Source organism: Rhagoletis zephyria, unplaced genomic scaffold, assembly GCF_001687245.7.
Source record: "Rhagoletis zephyria isolate East Lansing unplaced genomic scaffold, Rhagoletis_zephyria_1.1 Rzeph_scaffold_02913, whole genome shotgun sequence".
Classification (NCBI taxonomy): Eukaryota; Metazoa; Arthropoda; class Insecta; order Diptera; family Tephritidae; genus Rhagoletis; species Rhagoletis zephyria.
In genome coordinates, this window is record NW_016159997.1 from 1 (window position 1) to 24,836 (window position 24,836).

At 35.4% G+C, this 24,836-nt stretch overlaps 2 protein-coding genes across 2 annotated transcripts in view; both read left to right on the forward strand.

The window, feature by feature from the left end:
* Window positions 1–3: 3 nt before the first annotated feature.
* Window positions 4–24,836, forward strand: part of LOC108368003 (piezo-type mechanosensitive ion channel component-like) — a gene marked incomplete at its 5' end in the record, with an annotated part of 27,715 nt that continues 2,882 nt past the window's right edge. The window contains 19 exons of the mRNA XM_017622738.1: window positions 4–420; window positions 507–665; window positions 736–975; window positions 2,708–2,983; window positions 3,676–3,739; window positions 5,532–5,585; window positions 6,382–6,518; window positions 13,326–13,446; window positions 13,548–13,678; window positions 13,751–13,827; window positions 16,587–16,853; window positions 17,246–17,281; window positions 20,395–20,530; window positions 20,602–20,882; window positions 20,950–21,021; window positions 21,813–22,226; window positions 22,297–22,441; window positions 23,593–23,972; window positions 24,034–24,793. Coding sequence (XP_017478227.1) covers window positions 4–420; window positions 507–665; window positions 736–975; window positions 2,708–2,983; window positions 3,676–3,739; window positions 5,532–5,585; window positions 6,382–6,518; window positions 13,326–13,446; window positions 13,548–13,678; window positions 13,751–13,827; window positions 16,587–16,853; window positions 17,246–17,281; window positions 20,395–20,530; window positions 20,602–20,882; window positions 20,950–21,021; window positions 21,813–22,226; window positions 22,297–22,441; window positions 23,593–23,972; window positions 24,034–24,793 — 4,167 coding nt within the window. The remainder of the gene's footprint in view (window positions 421–506; window positions 666–735; window positions 976–2,707; window positions 2,984–3,675; window positions 3,740–5,531; window positions 5,586–6,381; window positions 6,519–13,325; window positions 13,447–13,547; window positions 13,679–13,750; window positions 13,828–16,586; window positions 16,854–17,245; window positions 17,282–20,394; window positions 20,531–20,601; window positions 20,883–20,949; window positions 21,022–21,812; window positions 22,227–22,296; window positions 22,442–23,592; window positions 23,973–24,033; window positions 24,794–24,836) is intronic.
* LOC108367999 (piezo type mechanosensitive ion channel component) lies at window positions 9,922–10,343 on the forward strand. The gene has a single exon (XM_017622728.1). The coding sequence runs from the start codon at window positions 10,028–10,030 to the stop codon at window positions 10,229–10,231; it is 204 nt and encodes a 67-aa protein (XP_017478217.1). The 5' UTR covers window positions 9,922–10,027; the 3' UTR covers window positions 10,232–10,343.

A 24,836-nucleotide genomic window follows, 5' to 3' on the forward strand; every position in this document is an offset into this window, starting at 1 on the left:
GCAGCGCCATTGGCGCACGAAAGCAGTTTCACTTCCTGTCATGGCTCACACGGCTATCACACACCCGACGAAGATGATACCAGCGAATCCAGCTCGACTTCGCAAGCGCACAGCAACAGCAGCAGCAGCAGTGGTAGTGGTAGCAGTCGTAGCGCTAATAGACGTGAAAAGCGTGTGCATAATGATGGCACTGAAAGCGATACCAGCAGTGAGGAGTGCGTACAACTGATCGATAATGACACTGTGCAACACAATATACGCATTGAATATGCCGACTATGGTGGCTCTGAAGCGGCTACCGATTATGCTGATGTGCTATCGGAGAAGAGTGAGAACACCGATAATGCACTCGCCGAAGATGTTGTTGCTGGCGCTGTGCGCTTACGCTTGCCCAAAATCGATATACAGCCGCATTCGCAGGTAAGTAGTGAATTTTATTTTAAATTTATGTAACGAACCTTTTCAACCATACAAAAAAATGTCTGTGCGTCGCTAAATACGTGAAGCCCACCACACCCAGTTCGGATCACACTACAATTCCTCTGGATGGTTTTCTCGACGTACATCGCATGTCATTTGGTTCTGCTCCCAATTCCGATTTGACAACGGTCATACGCGAAGAGGACTCCGACGTTTCGAATGAGGTCTTCTCGCCGCCAACTTATGTAACACGCAGCTTGCAGCTACTTTATTGAGAAGTGTAATTCTCATTTAATTTGTATTGTAATTTTGTAGGAATCCATACAGCAGCCGACTTTGTTGCACACTTTAGTGGTTCCTGTAACTACGTCGTGCAGTCTGAATGTAAATGTTAGTGGTGGCAGCTCGATTATCTCTTCGAATTTGATTACTGATGGTGCCTCTGGTCGTCATCGTCGTCAGTCATCAGTTAATGCTGTTTCATGGAATGAAACTGTTTCGGTGCAATGCGCTCCGGATGAAAATACTGATCCCGCTGAAGAAGTAGGCTGTAAAGTTATTATGAGACTGGAACACTAGAAAATGTGGTTGACGAAGAAATGTGGTTTGGGAAAGCCTGTTTTTAGTGGCATACCTGCTACTTATTTAGCCATATTTGGCGATAAAGACTCTACCGTAGCAATTTCTAGCATTGTCCTGCAGATATGAAAGACAATCATTTCATTTCATTCAATTTTTCAGAGAATCGAAATAGCATTTTGTGGCCGTCTTCGATGCTCATTCCTACGACAGAAAAATTTAGATTTATATCCTTTGAAGGACTCCGACTCAAAACCGATTTGCTAGAAAGGTAATTATATTGGCAAATGGGCCCCTCTGGGAAATTGTCTCATCACGATAAGGAACATAGACATACGAGGTTGACAAAACCGACAACTCTTATTCAAACCGACACCAAGAGGAGGCCTGCATTAGCCGCCGCCTCTTCAATGCCCTGCAAGGATTGATTTCTAAGTGGCGCTAGATGCGAATTCCGTAGCTCCAGCCCAAACCAGAGCCTGTCCATCTTTCTTACATATCACATAAAATATGGTCACCCGTCTGCTTACAGCCTATAAAGGCTGTATGTTTATTTGGATCACGCTCATAAGGCGGTAGCCAAAAACCACCGGCCGCTCTTCTACGGATGAGATAACCGCTGGGAAGGATGCAATGTAAAGCAGCGCAGCACAGGACCTAGTTTCATTCGCCCTCTTTCCGCCGAAGACCTTGGTTGGTAGCCGTGGCCAAAACGCTAAATTTGACGAGGCAATCTGATTTCAGTCCTGTCTTCGTTTCATCGACACAAAAGTGGAATCTATCAGCCCTTTTATGCTTGTCGTCCTCGACATCGTTGTAATTTTTCCTTCAAAAAAACGCAAAACGCCTTTCCGCAAAAATACTGTAGTCAGCGCAACCGGAGTTGGACTGATGAACGTTATTTTTTTTTACGAAAAAATTACAAAGACGTCGACGACGACAACCTCACCAGGGCCATATCTTCTCCTTCCGCTAACATCCATAATACCTTTTCGATTGCCATCGCCGCATTCCGAGAGCTTTGCATTAGCTAGTAAGGAGGAAAGCCAGCAGATGATTGCTTCCCGACCCCAACGATTGTAAGCGGATGATTCGGCTCCGATAAACGATGGATGCTATCCAGAGTCCGTGGACCTGTCACAAATTCAGATGAATTTCCACCCGGTGGTATCACCTCTAGTAACATTTTCGCATTCTGCAGTTTTTCCCGACTTCAGTGGATATTCCTTCCCGTCATCATTGTAAGTCCCCTGACGCTCTAAGGCCATACGGATAAATCGCTCCAGTGGATTGTCGCCTTTTAAGGAAAGCATGAAGAGTATATTCTAAACCTCATGTACGGCAGGGCTAAAGCCTGCTAAGTTTCCTATTCGCATATTTTTACCATATTCACACGCTGTTATCGATAAATTTATCGTTGTACTTATCGATATAATAATCCGCATGATTGCTGAAACAATTATCGCAAACTTTGTCTATATCGATAATCATAGTGACATTGTTTTTGTTATCCATATTGCTATCGATATATTTAATTTACATCGTTATCGGTAACATTAGTGCGCATGTAACTCTAAAAATTTAAAATTATTATTATTCCACTGCCACGGCACGCTTGTCAGCCACCTTTTCACTTGCGTCCCAGTCTAATATTCTCTACTTCTTTATCTTTACGATTCGTAATAATAACTCATTTTAAACCATCAAGCCTTCGGTGGAACTGTCCGTCACCATGCGCCAGAAGTCGCTACATCGACGTCACCTGAGTTTGGGCAATGCTACATACCCCTTGGATGAGCAGAGTGTGCTGCGGGATAGCACGCGACGTGACAGTAGCGTGTCTTGGGCACGTGATGCCGCCACTCAACGTGCCAAAACACGTCCGCACAGTTGGGGGCCCGTTGGTACGGCCTATTATATGGATTCGTTGATGTCTGAACCAGTCGATACTAAGCTGCATGGACAATGTATTTGGAGATTAAGAATATTATTTTCTAACACTCTTAAGCATACATATATTTAAATAGATTTGTAAATTTTATGAATTGTACATAAGTTTGTATGTATTTTAAGACAACTTGTTTCAAAACAATAAAAGTTTTGCTAATTTAGAGAAAAAGTGATGCACCGCCTTTTGTAAATAACACAAAAGTCAATTTAGAAAATTTATTAATGTCTTTTAATTAAGTTTTTTTAATTACTACTAACAAAAGAAATGTACATATAAATGTACAAAGTTCTTTGTAAATAAATAAAAACGCATAGCGAAATGCGATAATTTTAGGTTAATATGTGACGTATGTAGTTGAAACGTGTCTTTTTTCGTGAAATTGATTAATTTTTCTTCTTAAAATAAATTAGAAAAAGTACAACTACACTTTTATATAAAACATTTTAACAATAGGTGCCTACATTACTGTGTATATTACCTGTGTCTTCTGACTTGAAGACCAAGCTCCGTCATTTATGCCGCGCCACTTCTTGTAATAAGCCTGGCTTTAGTAGTTGAATTTTATTATTGCCAGCACATTTGCATTTATTTTGCTTTTAAGCATAATTATCAGCATATTTCTTTTATAACACTTTATATATATATATATTTGTTTTATTATTATTATTATGCTTATTACGTTTGTGTTTTCTTCTTCGATTCCCTTTGATTTTATATTTTTAATATTTCTAGAACATGGTGCTCCAAGCAAACCGCACAAACGGAAAGAGATTAAGTTACACGGACCTGGTAAAATCCATTTGCTTTTATGCTCACATAATACCGAATTTGTTTTAAATTATGTATTAATTTAATATTTAATTATATATACACATACACATACCTATATACAATATTTATATTATTTATATTCATTTAGTACTATATTTGTTTACGCACATATCGCTTACATTTCAATCCAATTAAATTTCGATTTTTGTGCTAGTGAAGTATCCGTAATTGTTATATGTACACTTAAAAATTGGATTGCTTTTATGCACCTATACACATACATACATACATACATATGTACCCAGAAATTTATTTATATTTGTGTATTTTAGTTTATTTATTTTTTTCTACTTCCGGTCTTTAACGTAGTATGTCTGTGCCCGTTTTAGATTTATTTTAATTGCTTCTGCCTATGAATTTTGCTTGCTTGTTGTCCAAAAATATATATGTTCAAAATGTCCCTTATATGCATTTACAGTAAGATCGACAGACTTACAGTCATCTGTAAATATGTGAATTTCTTATGATTTCACCTTTATATCCAATATAATTTAATGGTTCCTTAACCCAGATTGTGTTAGAGATAATTTTAAATTCTATTAAATGTAAATACGCCCATAAATACTTAAAACTCATATATTTACATATATACCATTTTATTTTTCATACCCTCAAACTCAATGTTTCAGCGTGAGATAATGGACCCTATCCATATGACCTAAGCAAATACTTCTTTCTTAAAATTTCAGACTATTAACTTAATTTGTTCAAATAAATTTAAGTGAACGGTATGAAATTAAAAAAAAATCAATTGCTTAGTTTTTATGCATACGGCCCAATAAACCCAAAAAGAGCACCACTCAAAGAAATATGTAGCTCAAATATTGAAAATGAAGGAGGCGATGGTCAAAACGTACATATATTTGTCCACAAGTCTTGTAGTAGGCACAGTTTCCGCGCGCATGCCCGCTCCTATTTTCGAAACATTGATATGCTCTGACATTGTAGGAATTTTCGACATTCCTAAATTCATATCGAGTTAATCGTTGCCGACCTATGTTCCTTGGTCGCAGCCTGACTGTCAACAATCGGGGTTGGCAAGCTTTGGGCCGCATGTTTAGTTTTCTAAATGAGCCGTTAAAAATACAACTACAAAGTTACTAAAACTAAAAAGTCAAGGCTTAAACTATATTTTTATACATACATATGTATGTCCATATTATGCGATATGTTTTTGGACGGTTTCAAACCAATATTTCTCAAAAACGGAATAAATGAGTGGACAGATTCTGATTATACTGTTTAAGTATTTATGTATGCACATTTTATTGTTGAAAACTGAGTAAAGTATATAACTAGATGGCCCTATGTCTCGAAGGCGTGAATAGTTATGGCGTTTTCTTTTCTCCTAAAAATTTTGCCTTCTCCTTGCCCTTTCCCTAGTATTTGTGCGTAGAGGGCACTGAGAAGAGAATATTATTTCACATTAAGTATGTTAGGCATTCATTGAAATTAGAAAAGTTTTTTTTTACTTACAGTGTGCTACCGTTTAATTTGTTTTCCAACCAATATCATTCATCTTCCTCTAAATAATTAAGGATATGTGCATACATACATACATACATATGTGTGAATTACTAACTTACTTACATATTTCCATTTCATATTAATTATATCATAGCATTATTCACAATTTCACTACCAATTTGAGTTCATTATGAATAACGCAATTTTTATTTCCTCAAATAAAAAAAAAATTAAAAAATATTTATCTTTAAGTTTTCTTTTGCATATTTTTTGATTTTCCTAGATGCGCCCGACGCGCCTGTTGTCGTTGAACAATTAAGGCTGCCACACAAAAAAGGTTTAATTTACGTTCTTTTTTTTTAGTTTGAATACATCAAATAATTTTTGGTTGTTGTAAAGAGTTAAATGAAATTGGAAATTAAACCACAAAAAAACAAAGTATCGCAAAGCAAATTACTAAACTTCTGCGTGATTGGTTGCTGAGCCCCCAATTAAACTAACAAATGCATAGTTTTGAACTAAAAACTTATATTTGCAAAATAACTTTTTTAGCAGCGGCTGTTACACCCTTTAACTATATACCGTACTATACTACCTCATCATGGTGCGCAATAAATACTAGGCCCGGCTTCCCGCAATTAAATGGCTGAATCGTGCGCTCGGCTTATACATTATAATCCTTCTTATTAGTCGATTGTTTTACTAAAAAAAAGTTCTTTTTTTTTGGTGTACTGATCTGAGTATTTTATACTCGGCTTCATTTACAAGTCTGGTTCCGTACTTTTCAAGGTATTCTAACCATACCTACATATTTGGCTCTACTTATCTAACCTTTAAACATACATACATTAGTTGTTTGTATATATTTAATTACATATGTACATAACTATATGCATCACTAATCTTTTAATGAATGTTCGAAACTACTACTACTTAATTGTACAATTGTCTGGTGTTTGTTTTTCTGCTTTATTTGTACATACCTACTTACATATTTACTCTTACAATTTACATACTTATGTACTTACATATATATCGTGCTTTATTGTATTTAGTGGATTTTGTTTGTAAGCTTTGTTTTGTGAAACTAAGCAATTTTTTCCAACTCTCCTTTAATCATACGACGTTTTTAGCTGTACGTGCCGGAGATTATTACATGTTCGAAGATGTGGATGATAAATTCGAATTGGACGTAATCGATGATGAGCAAGATTTCCTATCGGAACAAGAAAGCGAAAAGAAATTGCAACGTCGTAAAACGGTCATAAATGTGAGTACAAAAAAAGATGGCAAACGCCAATTTATACTAATTTGCCTAAATAAATAAATAAAAGTATGCTAAGTAAGTATTACAAAGATAGCTGCATTGAAGAATAATTGATTGACTTTTAAACATGCATTATGTATACAAGTACATATGTAGCAGTTGAGCATATTGAATGTAGTTAATACAATTTTGAAGTTATTCAAATAACATTATAATATAGGGTGTTTCAAAAAGGTGTTCATATTTAAATTTTTAAAATAGCCCTACAATCCCATCATCGTTGACGATTCGAATTAAAACAAGTCGAAAAAGGAGGAGGTCATCAGTTCGTCGGAATATTTTTTTATTTTTTTTTTTATGTATGTTACGGCATAACTTTGGACCACGTCAACCGATTGGCATCTTCAAACCACTTAAAGGGTAATTCTGGCACAACTTGAAAGCTCTTTCCTGTCTTTCGAAAGACTAATTGAAAGATGTGCTAACTAACGAACTGGTTTTAGCGTTTTGCTGTCAGCCTTTTATCAATAAGTTTTTTTAAATTAAAATAAATCAAAAAAAATTTAATAAATAAAAGAAAATCAAACTAAAGAACTAAAACAAAATAAAATAGAAATAAAGCAAAAATAACTAAGAATATTTTTATTAATTAAAAAAAAAAAAAAAACAATATTACATTACATACATATACATTAAATCAAAAAAAAAAGAAAAAAGTTTGAAGAAAAAACTAAAAATTTTTTAAAACAAAATCTAAAAGTTAAAAAAAAATTTTTTTAAAAACACAAAAAACTAAAATAAGATCATACAAATTAAATTAAATAAAACAATAAAATTTAAAAGTTAAAAGAAAAAAAGAGAATAATAAAAGAAAAATATATTAAATTAAAAAAAGAAAAACAAAAACTTAAAAAATTAAATTTGTTAAACAATAAAACGTAAAAATCAAAAAAAGAATGAATCTAAAAACGAAAAAAGTATTAAAAAGAAAAATAAAATGAGTTGCTAAAAGTTATATAAAATAAAAAATAAATATTCTTCTATTTGAAACAATAGCATCTAAAAATTAAATCAAGAACAAAATACATGAAACAAGTTTATAAAAATTAAATGCAATTAACAAATATATATTTCTTTAAAAAAAATACAATCTAAAAATTAAAAGAGATCTCTTGCAAGGCACACCCGTGTTTTGCTCACTCGGCCATTGCGACTGTTGGAGCGACGCGGTCCAAATGATATTCAAGCATTCGGCTAATCATCCCACTCAGTAGCTGGCCCTTACAGGCTTCCACCTTTCAGTGGGAAATTTTTCTATAGGAATCATTACGGCCCCACAACGCAACCGTTAGATATTGGCCCGCTATCTCACTCAGCTTAGGAGTAGTAGCCGACGGCCTATCTAAGTGTATCGGTATTTTAGCTTGCCCGCTGCTCCTCAACTTAACCAAGCTTAAAGCTAACGGTTTTCCGTCACCGTGGCGCTCTCGTCTAGCGGCCTTCGAGGACGAGGATTTGTCTTCACTCAAACTGCTTTCCAGTCGCTTAGTAGCCGACCTCTCGCTTCTGGTCAATCGTTGTATTTTTAATTCGCCTCCCTCTTGTTTCTATTCTCCACTGTTGAAGTACTTCGAGTTGCTCTTGGCATATCGTTCGCTGTTGAGCTGCGCCCCATCTGACCTCATACAAAGCCTACCTTGCCCAGGCTAAGCACTCACTCTTCCGATATGTCGGTTCAACTACGTTTCCTAAACGTTACTCCATGCTGCGGACCGGTGTCAGGAGGGCTCCGTTGTGTGCCGCCTGATTAAAAACCGTCCAGTAGTCACAGTAACTCACATAGCACTCTAGGTTAGGAGGTTGGCAGTTCTCGGTCACTGTTCTCGTGGGAAAAGGTAGCGCAGAAACTATTGCATCAATTAACTACAGAAAGACTTGACTCCACTTGTAATTTCTAATTAGCGTCAGTTGATGCAGAAGAAGAGAAAGGTCTGGAGTGCCACATTAAACTCTGCTAATTCAATTAGGCGGTTACAGTGCCAAAAAAGAAAAGAAGAAGAGGATGATGAATTACTCGCGGCGGTACCCGTTCTCTTTTTACGAAACTGAAGTGGCGTACTACGTGAGCTTATATAAAGCCGTGATAAAACTTGTCATTTATAAATGAACCACCGGAAAGCGATGCAAGACTTTCTCGAATAGAAACTATTATAGGATCCTTCTTTCAGAGGTACTAACCAACATTTTCTCTTGATAAGCATATATTTTATTCTTTCATCTCTTACGAAATCTGAAACGAATGTTTTTTTTGGAAAATGCAAAAATATGCTCTTATCTTTTGGTCATATTACCGACTTCCGGTTTCTACCTGAAATGGGTTAAAATGACCGGAAGCTTTTATCACAGATTCAAATTCTGCGGACAAAAATATGTGACCTCTAAATGACCTTCCAACTTCAACTCGTCCTGGACTGTTCAAATGTGCGAAAATATTTTTACTGGAAAACGAAAAAATAGTCGTACATGTTCTAACTTTTAGACATATTACTTTCGGTTTGGATCGGCCAGTTTAACCGACTTCCCGCCTTGGTAGGACATATTTTTGCGTTTTCCAATGAACAACCATTAACCATTAACTTCCATTGCAGAAGGGGTGGACCGGTGTTCTAGGACGCCCTGTATAGTAAGTGAGATACTATTGTTCACATGCTGTTTTTTTTTTTAAATATTCTCAACGTTTTTCAAGTTAAATTTTAAAGTTTCAAACTTTATACAAAATTAAGGAATACTCACCAAACGTTCATAAAAATTTCGAGCTTTTAATCCGTGTTGATTTTTAATATTTTTTTTGCTGACGAAATTTTTATGAAATTTTGTTTTATTTTGTATATAGTTTAAAACTTTAATTTATATGGGTTTGGTAAAGCATGAGCAATATTTTTATAAAACATATAAAAAAAATTACTTGAAAAAAATTTGTAAACAAGTAATTTTTTAGCAAAAAACAAAACCGACTATAATTCTCATATAAACATTTAAGAGTACCGTTAATTTCTTCATGATCCAATGATCGGATTTAAACCAAATTTGTATGGGGCCACCTGTGATGTACCACCTTTCTTTTATAAAAAGAATTATAGAAAATTGATTAACGTGGTCCAAAGATATGCGGTATCAAACATAAAAAATATATATATCCCGACGAATTGATAACCTTCTCCTTTTTGAACCATTTTAATGTATTCAAACACCCCTTGTTGAAACACCCTGTATAGGTTTAAGTAACACATGCTAATATTTTTACCTGAATTGAATTTATTTAATACTTACTGCCCTCATTCGGATGCTTTTCAAAATTAATTCAAATTACACAAACACACACACACTTACAAATGCACACACAAATAAACGTATTTTTGGAAATACATACAACTAATGCATGACCAAACCAAAAAAATATAAAAAAGGTTTGGAAGGACATACAAACTGCCGAATTTCGTCGTCAAGTCTATATGCGTCAGCGTTCATACGCTTCGGCGCCTGGTTCCCGAATTGGCATTAAAATCGATGAAGAATTAGATACGGAAACCGAAAATGAGGCTGGTGTGCGTACATCGACGTTATCCGAGCCGCACGATTACTCTGTACCGCCGCGTTCGGCTAGCGAATATTTTGTGAGTGTAGTAGTACGAGTACTTACGTACTCGATGCGTTGATGAAATTTTTGTTTGAAAGTACTAGTTAGCCAATCGATGTACATAGATCGCTGTGACGCACCCGCCCTTCACCGAAAAAATTGAAATGAAAATCGCTGTATATACCACATTTATGATCAGAAAAAAAATGAACGAATTTCACGAATTAGTCATATCGAGCCCTAACCGCCAAAATAACGTAAGCGACATTTTTTTCGAAATTTTCTTTTTGATGCAGAAATATTCCTAGAGCATGTCTGCATCAAAAAGAAAATTTTGAAAAAAATGTCGCTTACGTTATTTTGGCGGTTAGGGCTCGATATTTGTCCTTTGTCTGTGTGTAGTAACAGAATTTTTTGCTTTCTTTATTTATATAGAAGAATCATTTATTACCGGAGTGCTATAACTGTATGGCATAAAAAGTTCCAGTTTTTGTGCGCGAAACGTGCTGTTAAGTTCTTATAACGTCACTAGTTTTATTGCAAATATACATATACTAACCAACCCACATTTACACTTACACCAAAGAATTTAACTAAAAGCACAAACTGAATTAGAAAAATCGCAGCAAAAACAAAAAAAAAATCACATTTTAATCACTTCTAAATTATATAAAAAATATATTTGCTTCCACTTGCTAATAGCACCATAAACCCACAAAACATATTCACCTTAAAAAACAATTCTATCACCTTTAGTTAAAAATATATTTGTATGTTTAGTATATACCCCAAAGTAGATTTTAGACACCTAATATTATTCACATTTAGCATAATTTGTAAACCCAAATCTTTTATATCACTTTTTTTATTTAACATTCACGATATCTTCTAAAGGCTGGTTTTCACTGTATATTGTTACATATACATACATGTTGACGATCGAAGGCGTATTCTGATCTAAATCAATCCATAGATCGTTTTTAGTCCCATTTGTCAATGTGTTTTCACATATTAGACGACAAATACCATTGAATTTGACACAGTGAAAACTAACCCTTAGTCCTTCAAAAAGTGAATCTACGATCAGCAGGTTCGTTTAGAGCGTAGTGCCACGTCAAAACAAAAAAGAAGGAACCGAATGATGACATTTACGGCTTATTATAAGAAAAACGCTCCATGCTTACAACGGAGCTCCTCAAGCGACTGATATCCATTCCCGAGTGCGTCCCAAGGTGCTTGAATCTTAGGTTCCCAAATACTGGGCACCAAAGCAACAGGTGTTGAGATGATTTCATCTCAATATTCTCCATGCAGTTGTCGCAGTAAAAGTCATCAATGATATTCAGCCCTACCGCATGCTTACCTATCACGCAATGACCAGTTAGAAATCACACCAATAGCGAGAGGTTTGACTTACATAATCTCAAGAGCTCCCACCATGCATTCCATATGTCCAGTAGTACACCACACGAGGTCAGGGGAGCACCCAAACTTTATCTAACTGGGAGAACTTTCTCAAGACTTCCCTGTGTTGCCAGCTCATCGGCCATGTAATTTCGTACGATTTTGCTGTCACCCGGCACTAATCGAGCTCAGTAGAAAGTACTATTCGTCGCTCGTATGAGCGCTGCCTTTTATGGCCACTTAGGTAACTTATCATATAGAGACCTTTGCCATACGTAGTGTTAATAACTCGTTGAGACCGCATGTATCATACCTTTAAGCACTAGATGTTGCGAGTCGCTTAAACAGAGGGCAGTTACCATAGCGCCTAATTGTATGTAATGCCTGCTTAGCTTTCGACTGGTAAATTTCGGTAATTCTGCTTTTGAAACATTTGCTTAGGAAACATTTAGTACATCCTCGCTAGTTCATCCGCTGTGCATGTCCTTATAACCTGGCGCCCATATAAGGATAATTTCGAACTGGTCAGCAATTGTGGCCACCTCTCTCCACTCTCCAACGTCTTGCTGAGAAAGAGAAGAGTATCTGAATGTGCTGCGTGATTGTATAGCCAAACAATAAACGGCGTGAGTTCCAGGTACTCGTGAATTTTGATGTGTCAACATCTGAACAAGTGCAAATGATCCGGATCTTGACCCAAACTAAACCCGAAAAGCTCCTGAACTAGACCCGAAAAGTTCCTGAACTAGACAGTAAAAGATCTTGAACTAGTCCCAAAATTATCCCGAGAAAGTTCCAAACTAGTCCTGAGGAAGTATTTAACTAGTCCAGAAATGATCCCGAACTAATCCCAAACTAGACCCAAAAGGTCTCGAACTAACTCCGAAATGGTCCCCAACTAAACCCGAAAAGGTCTTGAACTATTCTCTAGATTTTCCGAAAAAGTTTCAAACTATGCCTGTAGATGTCCAGAAATGGTCCCGAAAAAGTCTGAAACTAAATATATATAAATGAACAGTGTTGCCAGAACAGCTAATTAGATTTATTTTTATTTGTATTACTTTTGTATCGTGCTGGTTTACGCGGGACGGTTTACACAGAGCAAAAATGTTTACACATCAAAAAAGTTCGGGGATCAGACTATCCTTTCCTTATTAGTTTAACTCTGAATTCCGCTGAGTTGTTAATGAATGAATCCTTAGTAAAAGCTGTAGTGCCGAGCACTCCGTATGCGTTTAGGTCGCTGCATAGCCATGTATCCCACCAACATATGTATGTAGATCCAGTTGAGTTCGGAGTCAAAATCACTCCCAAAATATTTAACAGTGTGTTATAGATCCAGTACCGGGTGTAACTCAGATTGGACAGTTAGCTTTAATATTTTTTACCAAAAATCTATAGTTAACTGCCGAGCGTGTGAATTAGCTTGTCATTGTAAAAGACACTAAGCGAACACTTCATGGCCATGGTATGACTGAAAGAAATCAACTCGATACAAGTAAAGCTACACTGTCGGCATAAGTCAACACTTTGATAGCTTACTCATACCTCAGAAGAATTTCGAAACATTCCAACAACACAATTTTGAGAATTAATTTTAAAATATTCATAAAAATAGCATACCTACTTAACCTCACCATACCAACCAGCACCTACTTAATCTTTTGTTACCACTATAATCTTGTAGTAGAGCGGTTTTGGAAGCAATTTCTCCAGACAAATTCAAATATTTATTTAAAGCAAATAATTGTCTTATAATAATTTACTAGACTGACATAAAACGCAAGTCCGAAGTAACTCCATCAACAAGCAAGGAAGCCAAAGAGGCATCCGAATTGGAGGAGAAGAAGAAAAAGAGCGATGTAGTCGACTCTGAGGACTCTGAAGATGGTAAGTAAAGGAAAAGAAAAAAATTGTTTATAGTGAAAAAATTATCTTATAAAATAAATCGGTTTTAAAATTAAATTTTAAATTTCGCTCCTTTATTTTAGATTTGGAGGCAAATCCCATAATTCGTCTATTGGAAGGTTTCCTAGTATCTCTGACAATTGGTTTACATCGCTTGTCACGCAACTATCGTTATGTAAATAAAATTATGTCGAATGAGAAGCGCTTGCTTAAGGTATTACATATATTATTGCATAAAATTCACAACACAAATCTTTTAATTATTTTTCACCCGTTTTCTTTGCAGGAAACTCATAGCGTCAATTTGCTGATACGACCAGCCGCCAGCACAGTCTTTGTCAATATTAAGAATTTGTCGCCAAGGTAATTTAAATTAAAAAAAAAGAAGAATACTAAGCGATTATATCCTCGTCAAATAGCATATTATGGCTTGTTGTTTTTGTGATAAATTTTGCCTGCTTAAATTTTCGTATGCTTTATTGATCGTTTAGTTATTTGAAAGCGTTGGTTTGTCGTCCGAAATGAATTCCCTGTTTAGCATTTGAATACTTTTTACAGAAAGTTTTGGTTATTGCATTTAAATGTTGGCTGAATTGATCAAATAAATTATATGTGCATACATACATATACATATATAGTCATTCCTAGAATCATGAAGACTTTATCTCATATAACAGCGCATTTAGTTTATAGTTGTATAAGGGGATTCCCAAAATCGTACGCGAAGTTCTCTTAATGAAAAGCGGCGAAGGGCATAGATTTTCAGAATGCCACTGCTGTTAGTATAATTTTTGTTAAAATAGTTGCTAATAAAAAAGGCAACATAAAATAACGAAATAAGCCGGAAAAAGGAACAAAAAATTGGAAAAAGGCAATACAAAAATCAAACTTATAGTGCGTTATGCTTAAAAGGCAAGCTATTTTAAATCGAATGAAAATGGTAGCGATTATACACTATCGTCTAACACGATAATTACTTATGGCCCTTTCAGTGTTGTCGCTATACCACCCTTTGTCTTAGAGACCCTCCTTGATTAGGCACGCATTCCCAAAACGTTCGTGCCGTTTTTTACTTACGAGCTCCTTTCATCGCTGTTATCTCCTCGTTTGGAACACACGCTGGCCTTAACCTATCGATGGGCACCGTGGTAGGCTTGGCCTTAACGTGAATGGTAAATGTTTTAGAGTGGCGTTCCCGTACCTCAAAAGGACCTTCATATGGAACTTTCAATGGTGTCCCGGTAGCCCAGTTCCGAGATGGATGCTCCTATATCATCCTTCGCCGTGTTTTTCTTTTGAATATGATCCGTCGAATCATGTTTCTCACCCAGGGAAACCCAACTAAGCCATTAGCTTGGGGATGGTAAGCTGTGATCCGCAGATGTTTAATGCCGAGAATCCGAGCCATTTCATTAAACAAATCGCTTTCAAATTCGATGGTTATTTATTTATCTGCATATCCAACCGCTAAACAAAGCTTTAGTTACGATTTCCGCTGTTTACTGGGTAGTGGATTAACTTCCACCCCTCTGGAGTAACTATCAATGCAGGTGAGACAATAGGTGTAGCCATTTGATTGTTAATTTGCTCGAATCGTTTATCCGTCACTGAAAATGTCTGATGTTCACAACATGTTTACAACACTGGCATTGCTGTCAATTCTTCACCAATGCTCGTATGTTGTGCTTCATGCCCTTCTCCACGAGTTGCGATCGGTTTTACGGTGCTTTCGAACGGCAAAAGGTTGTAATGAGGAGAAGCTTATGTCAAGGCAGAAACTCATCGCCTGCCTACAGCTATTAGAGAAAAGATTTATTTGGATGTTGCTCTAACCAGGGATCGAACCTTAGGCATACCTAGTAGCAGTCCGCACCTCTAACCACTCGACCACGGCAGCAGCCTGCAGCTCTCAAATTAAAAAGAAAAGTTAGGGACCGATATACATAAATCAATGAGTTGAGCATAACGATATACTTCGTTTTTGGGGGAAAGAAGAACTCCAGGTTTTTTTTTATATATATGTCGGAAAATCCTCTGTTAGATCTTTTATAACTCCTGTTATCCTTGACCTTCGTTGGCTGAAAAATGGCTTTGAAATTTTCCAGCCCCACTTTGGCAGAAGAGCCCTGCGCTTCTATAAGCATTTTCTGAATATTATCCAATATTTAAACATTTCTTTTTTTGCAACGCCATTTTCGAATATGGAATATGTGACACTGTTTCCCAGAGCGACAGCTGTTGGCATACTTTCCAGCTTTAATTAACTCCAGCCGTTATGGAATCCATACCTAATATAACGTTTTGCAAAAAAAAACGTCCGGCTTCACAGGTTTAAAATTAGTTTATATACATAGCATTTAGTATCCCCAAACGATCCAACCAGCGCTTAAAGAATTTATTTTAATTAATTTATCACATACCTGAATGGAAGATCGACCTATCTCTCGGCAGTCAGTTCCAAGACGCCCTACCTCGTAAAAGTTTTCAAGAACACGCTACTTCAGAATTTGATTGAATAACGCCCTATTTCAGAATTTAATTAAAAAAAAACACCCTATCTCACAATTTGGTTCAAAAACGCTGAAAATACATTGAAAATGTGTTAAGATAGGCGGTTTTGAATCGACAGCTGAGATAGGCCGTTCTGCAACCGAATTCTAAGATAGGGTCTTTTTTAATAAAATTCTGAAATAGGCCATTATTCAGTCAAATTCTGAAGTAGGGCGTTCTGGCTGCCAAGATATGTACAGTCGATCTTCCACTCAGGTATCGATATTAGTTATTTTCGTTAAAAAAAAAAACAAAATCCTATCAAATCCAATATTAAGTTTGACGCATTTATTACGTTATCCTAGCATAAAATATTTAGTTTCAGTTCATGCCTTATTTATTTTCATTACCTTTCTTATCTCCTTCTTTTGCATATATTTGTTTCGTTTGTGCCACGTACACTCCTCGCTCGCTCGCTGTGCCGTGCAATTCTTCATGAACATCACGCCATCGCCACCACGAAACCACAACACGTTTTGTTTTTGTTTTTTTTTTTAACTTCACCTCTTTTTATTTCGTAAACGTTTTTATACTTTGCTGTTTGCCGTTTCACATTGCATCGCCATTATTAGTGATGAGAATGCAGATCCTGCTGGCTCGATTGGTTCTGCTTCGATTGATACACAAAACGAAACGAACACACGACCATTGCCACATAGTATAACGAATGTTACCGATTTGAATACCATCACCTCAGACACCTCCCCACCATCATCGTTACCGCCACTCATAAACGATACACAACCAGATCGGCAACAACAATCAGAACTGCAACAGACAGGGGATCCACATGCCATTATTGAAATGTCAGTGGATACTGTCGATGAGCGAAATGATAGGTAAAGTGGAGTTTTTCAGAGAAAAAAAAGCGACGAGAATGGCTTGATGATATACACTCTTGATTGCCTTTTGAATAATAAAGAAGTGCAAGCAACACAAATTTTCAAGCCATTTTCGTCTGCGTACACGAATTGCACATTAGCTCATACGTAGTGTTATGTTATGTACATACATATGTATACATTAATGTGTCAGCTAATTTTTTTTTATATTTCGTTATTTGTAGTTGCTTTAAGTACTGTTGCTATTTTTTTATTTAAAACTTTTTTTTTACCTAACCAACTTCTCGATCGCTCTCTCTCTCTCTCTCTATATATATATATATATATATTTACTCATATTTCACTACTAACCCCTAATCATTTTCTCATAACTCTCATATCTTTTGTAGACACGATGAGGAAGGGCATGTATCAATACAACGATCGTAAGTAACTATATAACAAAAAACGATTTGTCTTGTGCTTGTCTCAAAATCCATTAACCACTTTCCAAGAAAATTTATAAATTAATATCTACAACTATAAAGAATGTAGCAACCGAATGATGAATATTTTTCAATATTCTTTTTTATTGATATTACTCTTTTCCGAATCCTATTAATACAAATATTATTAGTTACTTCGTTTATATTAAAGCTTTAATAAAAAAAATAATTCCCAATAGCGCTAAGATATTTGCAACGAGGTCTGTCTAAAAGTATGCTTAGCAAAATTAAAAAAAGAAACCATTTGTCTAAAATCTGAAGCACGCATGAACGCTTTGTTGAATGCCCAGTTTGACTAAGCATACTTTTACGCGTCCCCGCGCGAGCCGGTTTTCGGCCTTTCGCCCAACACGTTGTCTCCACCGTATGGGAAATTTAAATTTTATATAGCTATACTTTAACACTCCTGAAATGCCAATTTTTCCTACGACACCAACAAAAACACAAACACGCACACAGCCAACATATTTATACATACTTACTTAGGTGCATATGTATGTTTTTATGTACAAAAAAAATTTGCTGTGTGCGCATTTCCTTTATCTACTACTACAATATTTTCCCAACCACCCACCTAACATCAGTCATAATTCGGTAGACTTGCCAAAGATTTGCATTAAGGCACCTTCATTCGATTGCAGTAACAACTATGTGGGGATGTTGAGTAAGCAATGGTCATATGAAAAGATGGACAGGTAGATATATACATACATATATGCATTAAATATCAACATAAAGTTTAATCTGCAAAAACATGAAATATTATTTTTACGCCATAGCCATGCTAATTTGCTTGCAAGAAAATAAGAAAAAAAATTGCATTACAAGCATTTTGTTGTAACGAAATTCACTTTAATTTCAACATTGGGCGATTTTTCGCACGACTTTTGCATTTGTTTCTGATGCCTTTGGTTGTTAATGCAACTTTTTGAGAACTTTTCTTCTTTTATTTCTAAAGATTTCTACAAACTGTTTCTCTATTAGGCATGATTTGAAAGTTAGACACGACACCCACGAAAAATTGGCTGAAAAAAAGAAAAAAAAAAACAAAATACTAGTTATTATAATTCCACTTACATACAAAGATTGAGAAAAGGAAATTTTACAAAATAGGATTACCTCGTTTACTTATTTAGCTTTCTTACTAACTTCGCACAACCGTTATAACTAGTCATATGAATATGAGTCATCTGTCTATTTAAAAAATCAAAATTCTTTAGAATCTTCAAAAATCGTTTAAGCTGAAGAAAGTTACATTTCTCTATTACAGATATATGGCTCATGCAAAATATCCAGCGCTCAAGAAATGTAAAATAAATTGATTGGAATGATTTGAAAAAAAACTTCTTGAGAGCTGGAGGATACTAAAGCCTAATTTCCACTAGACATGGAAATGATGAAAAATGTGTGCCATTCGAAAAATGCCATGTGGAAACGAATTTAATAAAAAATATTTCTTAACGTAATGGCACAGGTATTTTTTAATGCCCAACTTTATCATTAAAATTTATGTCATTTAATGTCTAATGGAAGTCCGACATAAGCTATAGGTTACTTGTGAATTTGCAGCGCATGAAGCAGATTTATTTCCTTTATCTTATAGCTATTTTTAGAGTACTACTGTATACTATTTCGTTTCGATTCTTAATTTGAAAAAAAAAGACTTAATTGAGAAGCTTAGCTTTTATTTCCAAACTTAAGGTGATAAGTTATTATTTTATCTTCATTACCAGTATATCATTACATAGAAACGTTATTTTTTCTATTAAATTAGCATTATTTTAATTATAACAATTTTAAATTTATTTATTTTATTTAAATTTTTCGATAATTAATTTTTTTTTATTTACATAACTTTCTCTTCACTGATTGGATTTGATTTCTTTTGACTTGATTTGATGTGATGTCGTAGGTCTGATATGATTCAATTTGGTTTGATTTTATGTGATTTGATTTGATATTGTGCGAGGTGTGTTATATTGTATGATATTAATTTGATTTGATATCTGATGTGACATGATTTGATATTGTGTGATGTCTTGCATTATGTTATGACATGCGTTGATATCAATTGATATTGTGTGATGTGATTCCATTTTATTTGAAGTGGTTTGATTTGACTTCATTTCGTGTGATTTGATGAACATATGGGATATCGAATCGACTTAACTTGACTTGACTTGACTTAACTTGACTTGACTTGACTTAACTTGACTTGACTTGACTTAACTTGACTTGACTTGACTTGACTTGAGTTGATTTGATTTGACTTGACTTGACTTGACTTGACTTGACTTGACTTGACTTGACTTGACTTGACTTGACTTGACTTGACTTGACTTGACTTGACTTGGCTTGACTTGACTTGACTTAGCTTGACTTGACTTGACTTGACTTGACTTGACTTGTCTTGACTTGACTTGACTTGACTTGACTTGACTTGTCTTTACTTGATGCGATTTGATAGCGTATGATATAATTTGATTTGATGTCATATGTCTGGATATATATTCTGACTTCATTTCATTTAATGACATTTTGATTTGATTTTGTACGATGTGATGTGATTTGGTGTGTGTTGATGCACTAATTTGAAGCATGTGATATTATGACTCGTTGTGATGTGATATCATAACATATGATTTGACATTGTGTCATGTGATATGGTATGATTTGATCTGATTTTATGCATATGATATTTTATTGATATGGTTTGATTTGACATTATGCGATGTGATGCGATTTAGTTTAATTTGATTTCGATTTTATTTGATTTGAGTGACATTGCAAAAAATCTAAGCAAATGTCTTTACTTAAAATTTCAGACCTTTACCTTGAATTGTTAAAACAAATTTAAGTGAAAGGTATGAAATTTTAAGAAAAATCAATTGCTTATACATGCATATCATCTTTTTTCTCATATATGACATATGTACAACATCTGTGCAAGTTTCTCAATAATTCTTAATTGTTTCAAATTAAGATCGATTTGTTTTCGTTTGATTCCGTTCTTTTTTATGATTTTAACATTTTCCACCTCTCCATTGTAATAGCCACAGCCTGGTTATGCTCGAAGAGGATTTCACAGCGCGTGAGCATCACATCATCATCGAGTTCCTCATTTCCCTTTGGTATGCATTACTCTCGAATACGGACATAATTTGCTATCTGGTGGTGTTTATTAATCAGGTAATATTAAAGTTAATTAATTCTAGCCCGTAATCATGCTTTCCTTCCACGTTTACTTTCCTTTCCTTTAGGTGGTAAATGCCAGCATTATTTCTTTGCCTCTACCCCTAATGGTGTTCCTTTGGGGCACACTCTCATTGCCGCGCCCAACGAAAACATTTTGGGTCACACTCATTGCTTATACACAGGCGATTGTGCTGATAAAATGTATATTCCAATACAAATTGATTTGGGCCAATTACATTAATCTGCCGAATGATCCATTGGCGCCAGCAAAAATATTCGGCGTTGAATTGAATCCAAATTATGCCAGTTATGATTTATTACTACTGCTGGTGCTATTCTTTCACAGGTTAGTGCGCACAATTGGCGCTTTATGTAGTTAAGTATGTATGTGTATTTGAAATCTTGTTCCGTAGATTCATTTTAAAATCGCATGGTCTCTGGAAGTCGGAATACAAGTTCCCACGCGGCACAACATCAGTCGATACGTAAGTTATCTCAATCACATTCCGCGCGATATACCATTTTAAAAGCATAGTCATTAATTTCAATTTATTTATTTTAAGAGGTATGGTAATAGCATGGGAATTTTTAAACTCAACGCATATCTGATTTTAAATCAATTGAAATTTCATCTTTTTTAACTAAATTATTAGCAAGCGTTTTCATTACCGAAGAAGAAATTCAAATTCGTAAATCTATGCACATTTTAAAAATTCAAAGAAGGTATTTTAGTTATGGTTTTAAAATTCATTGGCTTCACATAAATGGAAATATAAGCACATTTACACAAAATTTGTTCTCAATACTATTCAAGTTTACTAAATTTAGTCAGCAGTAGTGGTAGTTTACATATTTACCAGAGAAGTACATATCGCACATTTGCTCCAAGAGTGTCATGATTCAAAAAAAAAAAAAATTTTAATTAATTAAGTATGCAGAAATGACATCCTTCTCTTCCTCTATGTTGTGTGAAAATTTCAGAGTTGTAGGGTAAGTAAACTGTAAACTTAAAGCTGTTTTTCTCGAGTTATTGATTTTGGATTGTGGCGCTCTTGCCGCAAATCTGCGATATGCAGTTAACTGTTTTGCTCAAACTACTGGGCAGGTTCTAAAAGACTCAAATAATAAACTTAAAATACAAATACAATTAGTCGAATTGATTAATTCATAACACACAAAAATTGCATTTTTAATTTTTTGCGAAAAATTTAAGCTTTGATTTTTTTTTTATATAACATATAAGTATGTATGTATATATGTATGTATTTTTACACAGAACACCTGAGCTAGGAAGTGAACAGCAATTGCAGGACAGTAACAACAAAGAAAGTCCCATTAACGAATTAACTGCTGACGTTAATGGCGCTCAAAGAAGAAAAGCCATTACAGATGTCGGAGATAGTTCCATGACCGAATCAAGAACTGACACTGATAACAATGCCAGACCAGAGGAAACGGATGGTGTGCGAAGAAGAAGCCCTCGAAATCGACATAGTGATAATCATGAAACTGATTCCGCACGCGATAGCAGAGAGAACGTCACTGAAAATAATAGAAAAGAAGGTGGCGCTGAGCCACAGGATGGCACACACTTGATTATCAAAAGAGATGCTGCCGAAGATGGTGATAGAAGAAGTCAAGCGAGTGTTATGAGTGCTAATGCATATAAGCAAAAGCTGAAGCATTTAAGGTAGAAATTCTGAAATTTTTGATGCATTCCTCTGTTTAATAATATTAATTAGACCATTTACTTCGTATAGACGTGCCAAGTACTTGTCATCTGTGCGAAAATTCTTTACGAATTTGTTATCAAAATCTCGCCTGCCAGCTGATGTATATGCGCTGATGTTCCTCTGCGATTTCGTCAACTTTTTCGTGCTACTTTTCGGTTTTACTGCATTTGGTGTAAGTTAATTGTAAATGCCTTTTAGTGCAGAGACATTTTTTTTATAATTTGTAGTAGTAGTGGTGAGCACAGTTTTGGGGGTTGGGTAACAAATTGTGACTTAAATGTTGCATGAAGTATAGCTTGCAGTTTTATGCAACATTCTCGACAAGCGACAACTATTTGAATTCTTCAGAAGTTTTTTAAAGTGAAGCGGAATTACGAGTGGTGTGCTGTGTGTGGTAAGAGCTAAGACATTAAAATTGGGCTTCACACTTGGAAATGCGGCGTTCCATTACTTGAATGTTCGCGTGTTTGCGTAAATCTTTTTAATTCCTTTGACTTCATTTGAAGCTACCACAACCAAGTATTTTTAAATGGACGCCTTTGTTACCCGAATAATACCTGAGTTTCGAATCTCAGTACAGAGTAGACTAGGTTATGTTGGCTTTAAGATCATCGGTCGATTGCGTTTTATTGTTGTTTTATTATTGTTTAAAAAATATATATATTTTATTTCATTTGATTTTTAGGATCCTATTTTATTTTTTGTCTTTTTTTATTCAAATAGAATAACGCTAAGACCTCGTCGTTAGTCGATTTTTTCGAAAAGCTGAGTTGAAGCACAGTTGCCAGAATTGCCCTGTATGTTACGAATTTTGTCGAAGTGCTGATTTTTACTAAACATAATATTTTGTCTAACGCTGTAATATTTGTTTTCAATTTCTATTCCATTTATTGTGAGCTATTTGACAGATTTTGTATAAATATGGATTCGAAATGATACTCATTATCATTTTGGGATGAATTAGGATGAATTTACCCAACATGAATGAATCTGACCCGGGGTCACCTACTCGGGAAGGGCTATATTAATTCTTTTACTGCTATTCAGTTGTTGCGCAGCCACAAAATTATACTTAGAGCATTGAGATAGAAACATGTAAATAATAGGCTATTCAATTACTCGCATTTTTGAAAATTACAATTTGCAAAAAAATCATTTTCAATTTTTATATTGTTCATATTTTGATCGGTAAAAATGGTAATTTTTTCATACAATATGCTTATCTGTATTTTTATACTGCGAGGAGTGGGTAAAACATTCCTTTAATTTTCTTTATATTTTACCTTCAAGTCCAAATAATTACTTCTTGCCTTATCTTCACAGTCTCAACAATCTGACAGCGCCGGTGGTGTACAAACATATTTGGAGGAAAATAAAGTGCCAATACCCTTCTTAATCATGTTGTTGGTGCAATTCATATTGATCGTAATCGATCGTGCTTTGTATCTGCGTAAGGCTCTGCTGCATAAAATCATTTTCCATTTCCTCTCCGTTATCGGCATACACATTTGGATGTTCTTCATTGTGCCTGCAGTGACTGAGCGCAGTTTCTACTCATTGGCGCCGCCAATTATTTTCTACATAATCAAATGTTTCTACATACTATTGTCGTCATATCAAATTAAATGCGGTTATCCCAAACGTATTTTGGGCAATTTCCTAACAAAAGGTTTCTCGCTAGTCAACATGGTGGCCTTCAAAGTGTAGGTCTCACTCTTAGATACTCTTTAGATAGATACCATAACATTTATTTTACCTCCACAGCTACATGGCCATACCATTCTTATACGAGCTGCGAACAATACTTGACTGGGTATGCACGGACAGCACAATGACACTCTTTGATTGGCTAAAAATGGAAGATATATTTGCCGATATATATTTCATTAAATGTAGTCGACAAATGGAAACTGATTTCCCCGCCATACGCGCCACTAAAAAGCCGATACTTACCAAACTACTCATGGGTGGCCTATTCATTATAGCCATTGTGATAGCGCTTTGGGGTCCTTTGTGCATTTTCGCATTGGGCAATGCTGTCGGTCAATCGAATATACCCTTACAAGTGAGCATTTCTATACGTATCGGTTCGTATGCGCCCATCTATCAAACGAATACACGTGATAATATTATCGCTTTCGATGAGTCAATGTACGGTGACATGAAGGGTGCTTATGTCAAGGATCGAGCGGCAATAACGTTCCTAAGCAGCTATGATGCAACTGATATTGCAGCTATTAAATTGCCAGGAAATTCGCCTTCGCTATGGAATATCTCACCACCAGATCGCAATCGTTTGCTGGAAGAGCTGAAAAGTAATGGCACAATTGTGGCTAGCTTTGCCTATTCAATTACACGCATACCGCCTGACAAGAGTTTAGTGGGTACTGTTTCGAGCGAGATCGTCTTTAATATGAACGAAACGTTTCCTGGTCGAGAAAACTTGATCAACATGTTGGAATCAAATGGCACCGCTTCATCGAAGGTTGTGAGCTTGCCCGATTTGGTGCCTAAATTTATTAAGGTAATTTCGGCTACAAAGTGAAAAGATTGCATTTTACGTAATA

Coding starts and splice junctions, on each gene's coding strand:
- LOC108367999 (XM_017622728.1), top strand. CDS start 10,028: ATGCGTCAGCGTTCATACGCTTCGGCGCCTGGTTCCCGAATTGGCATT.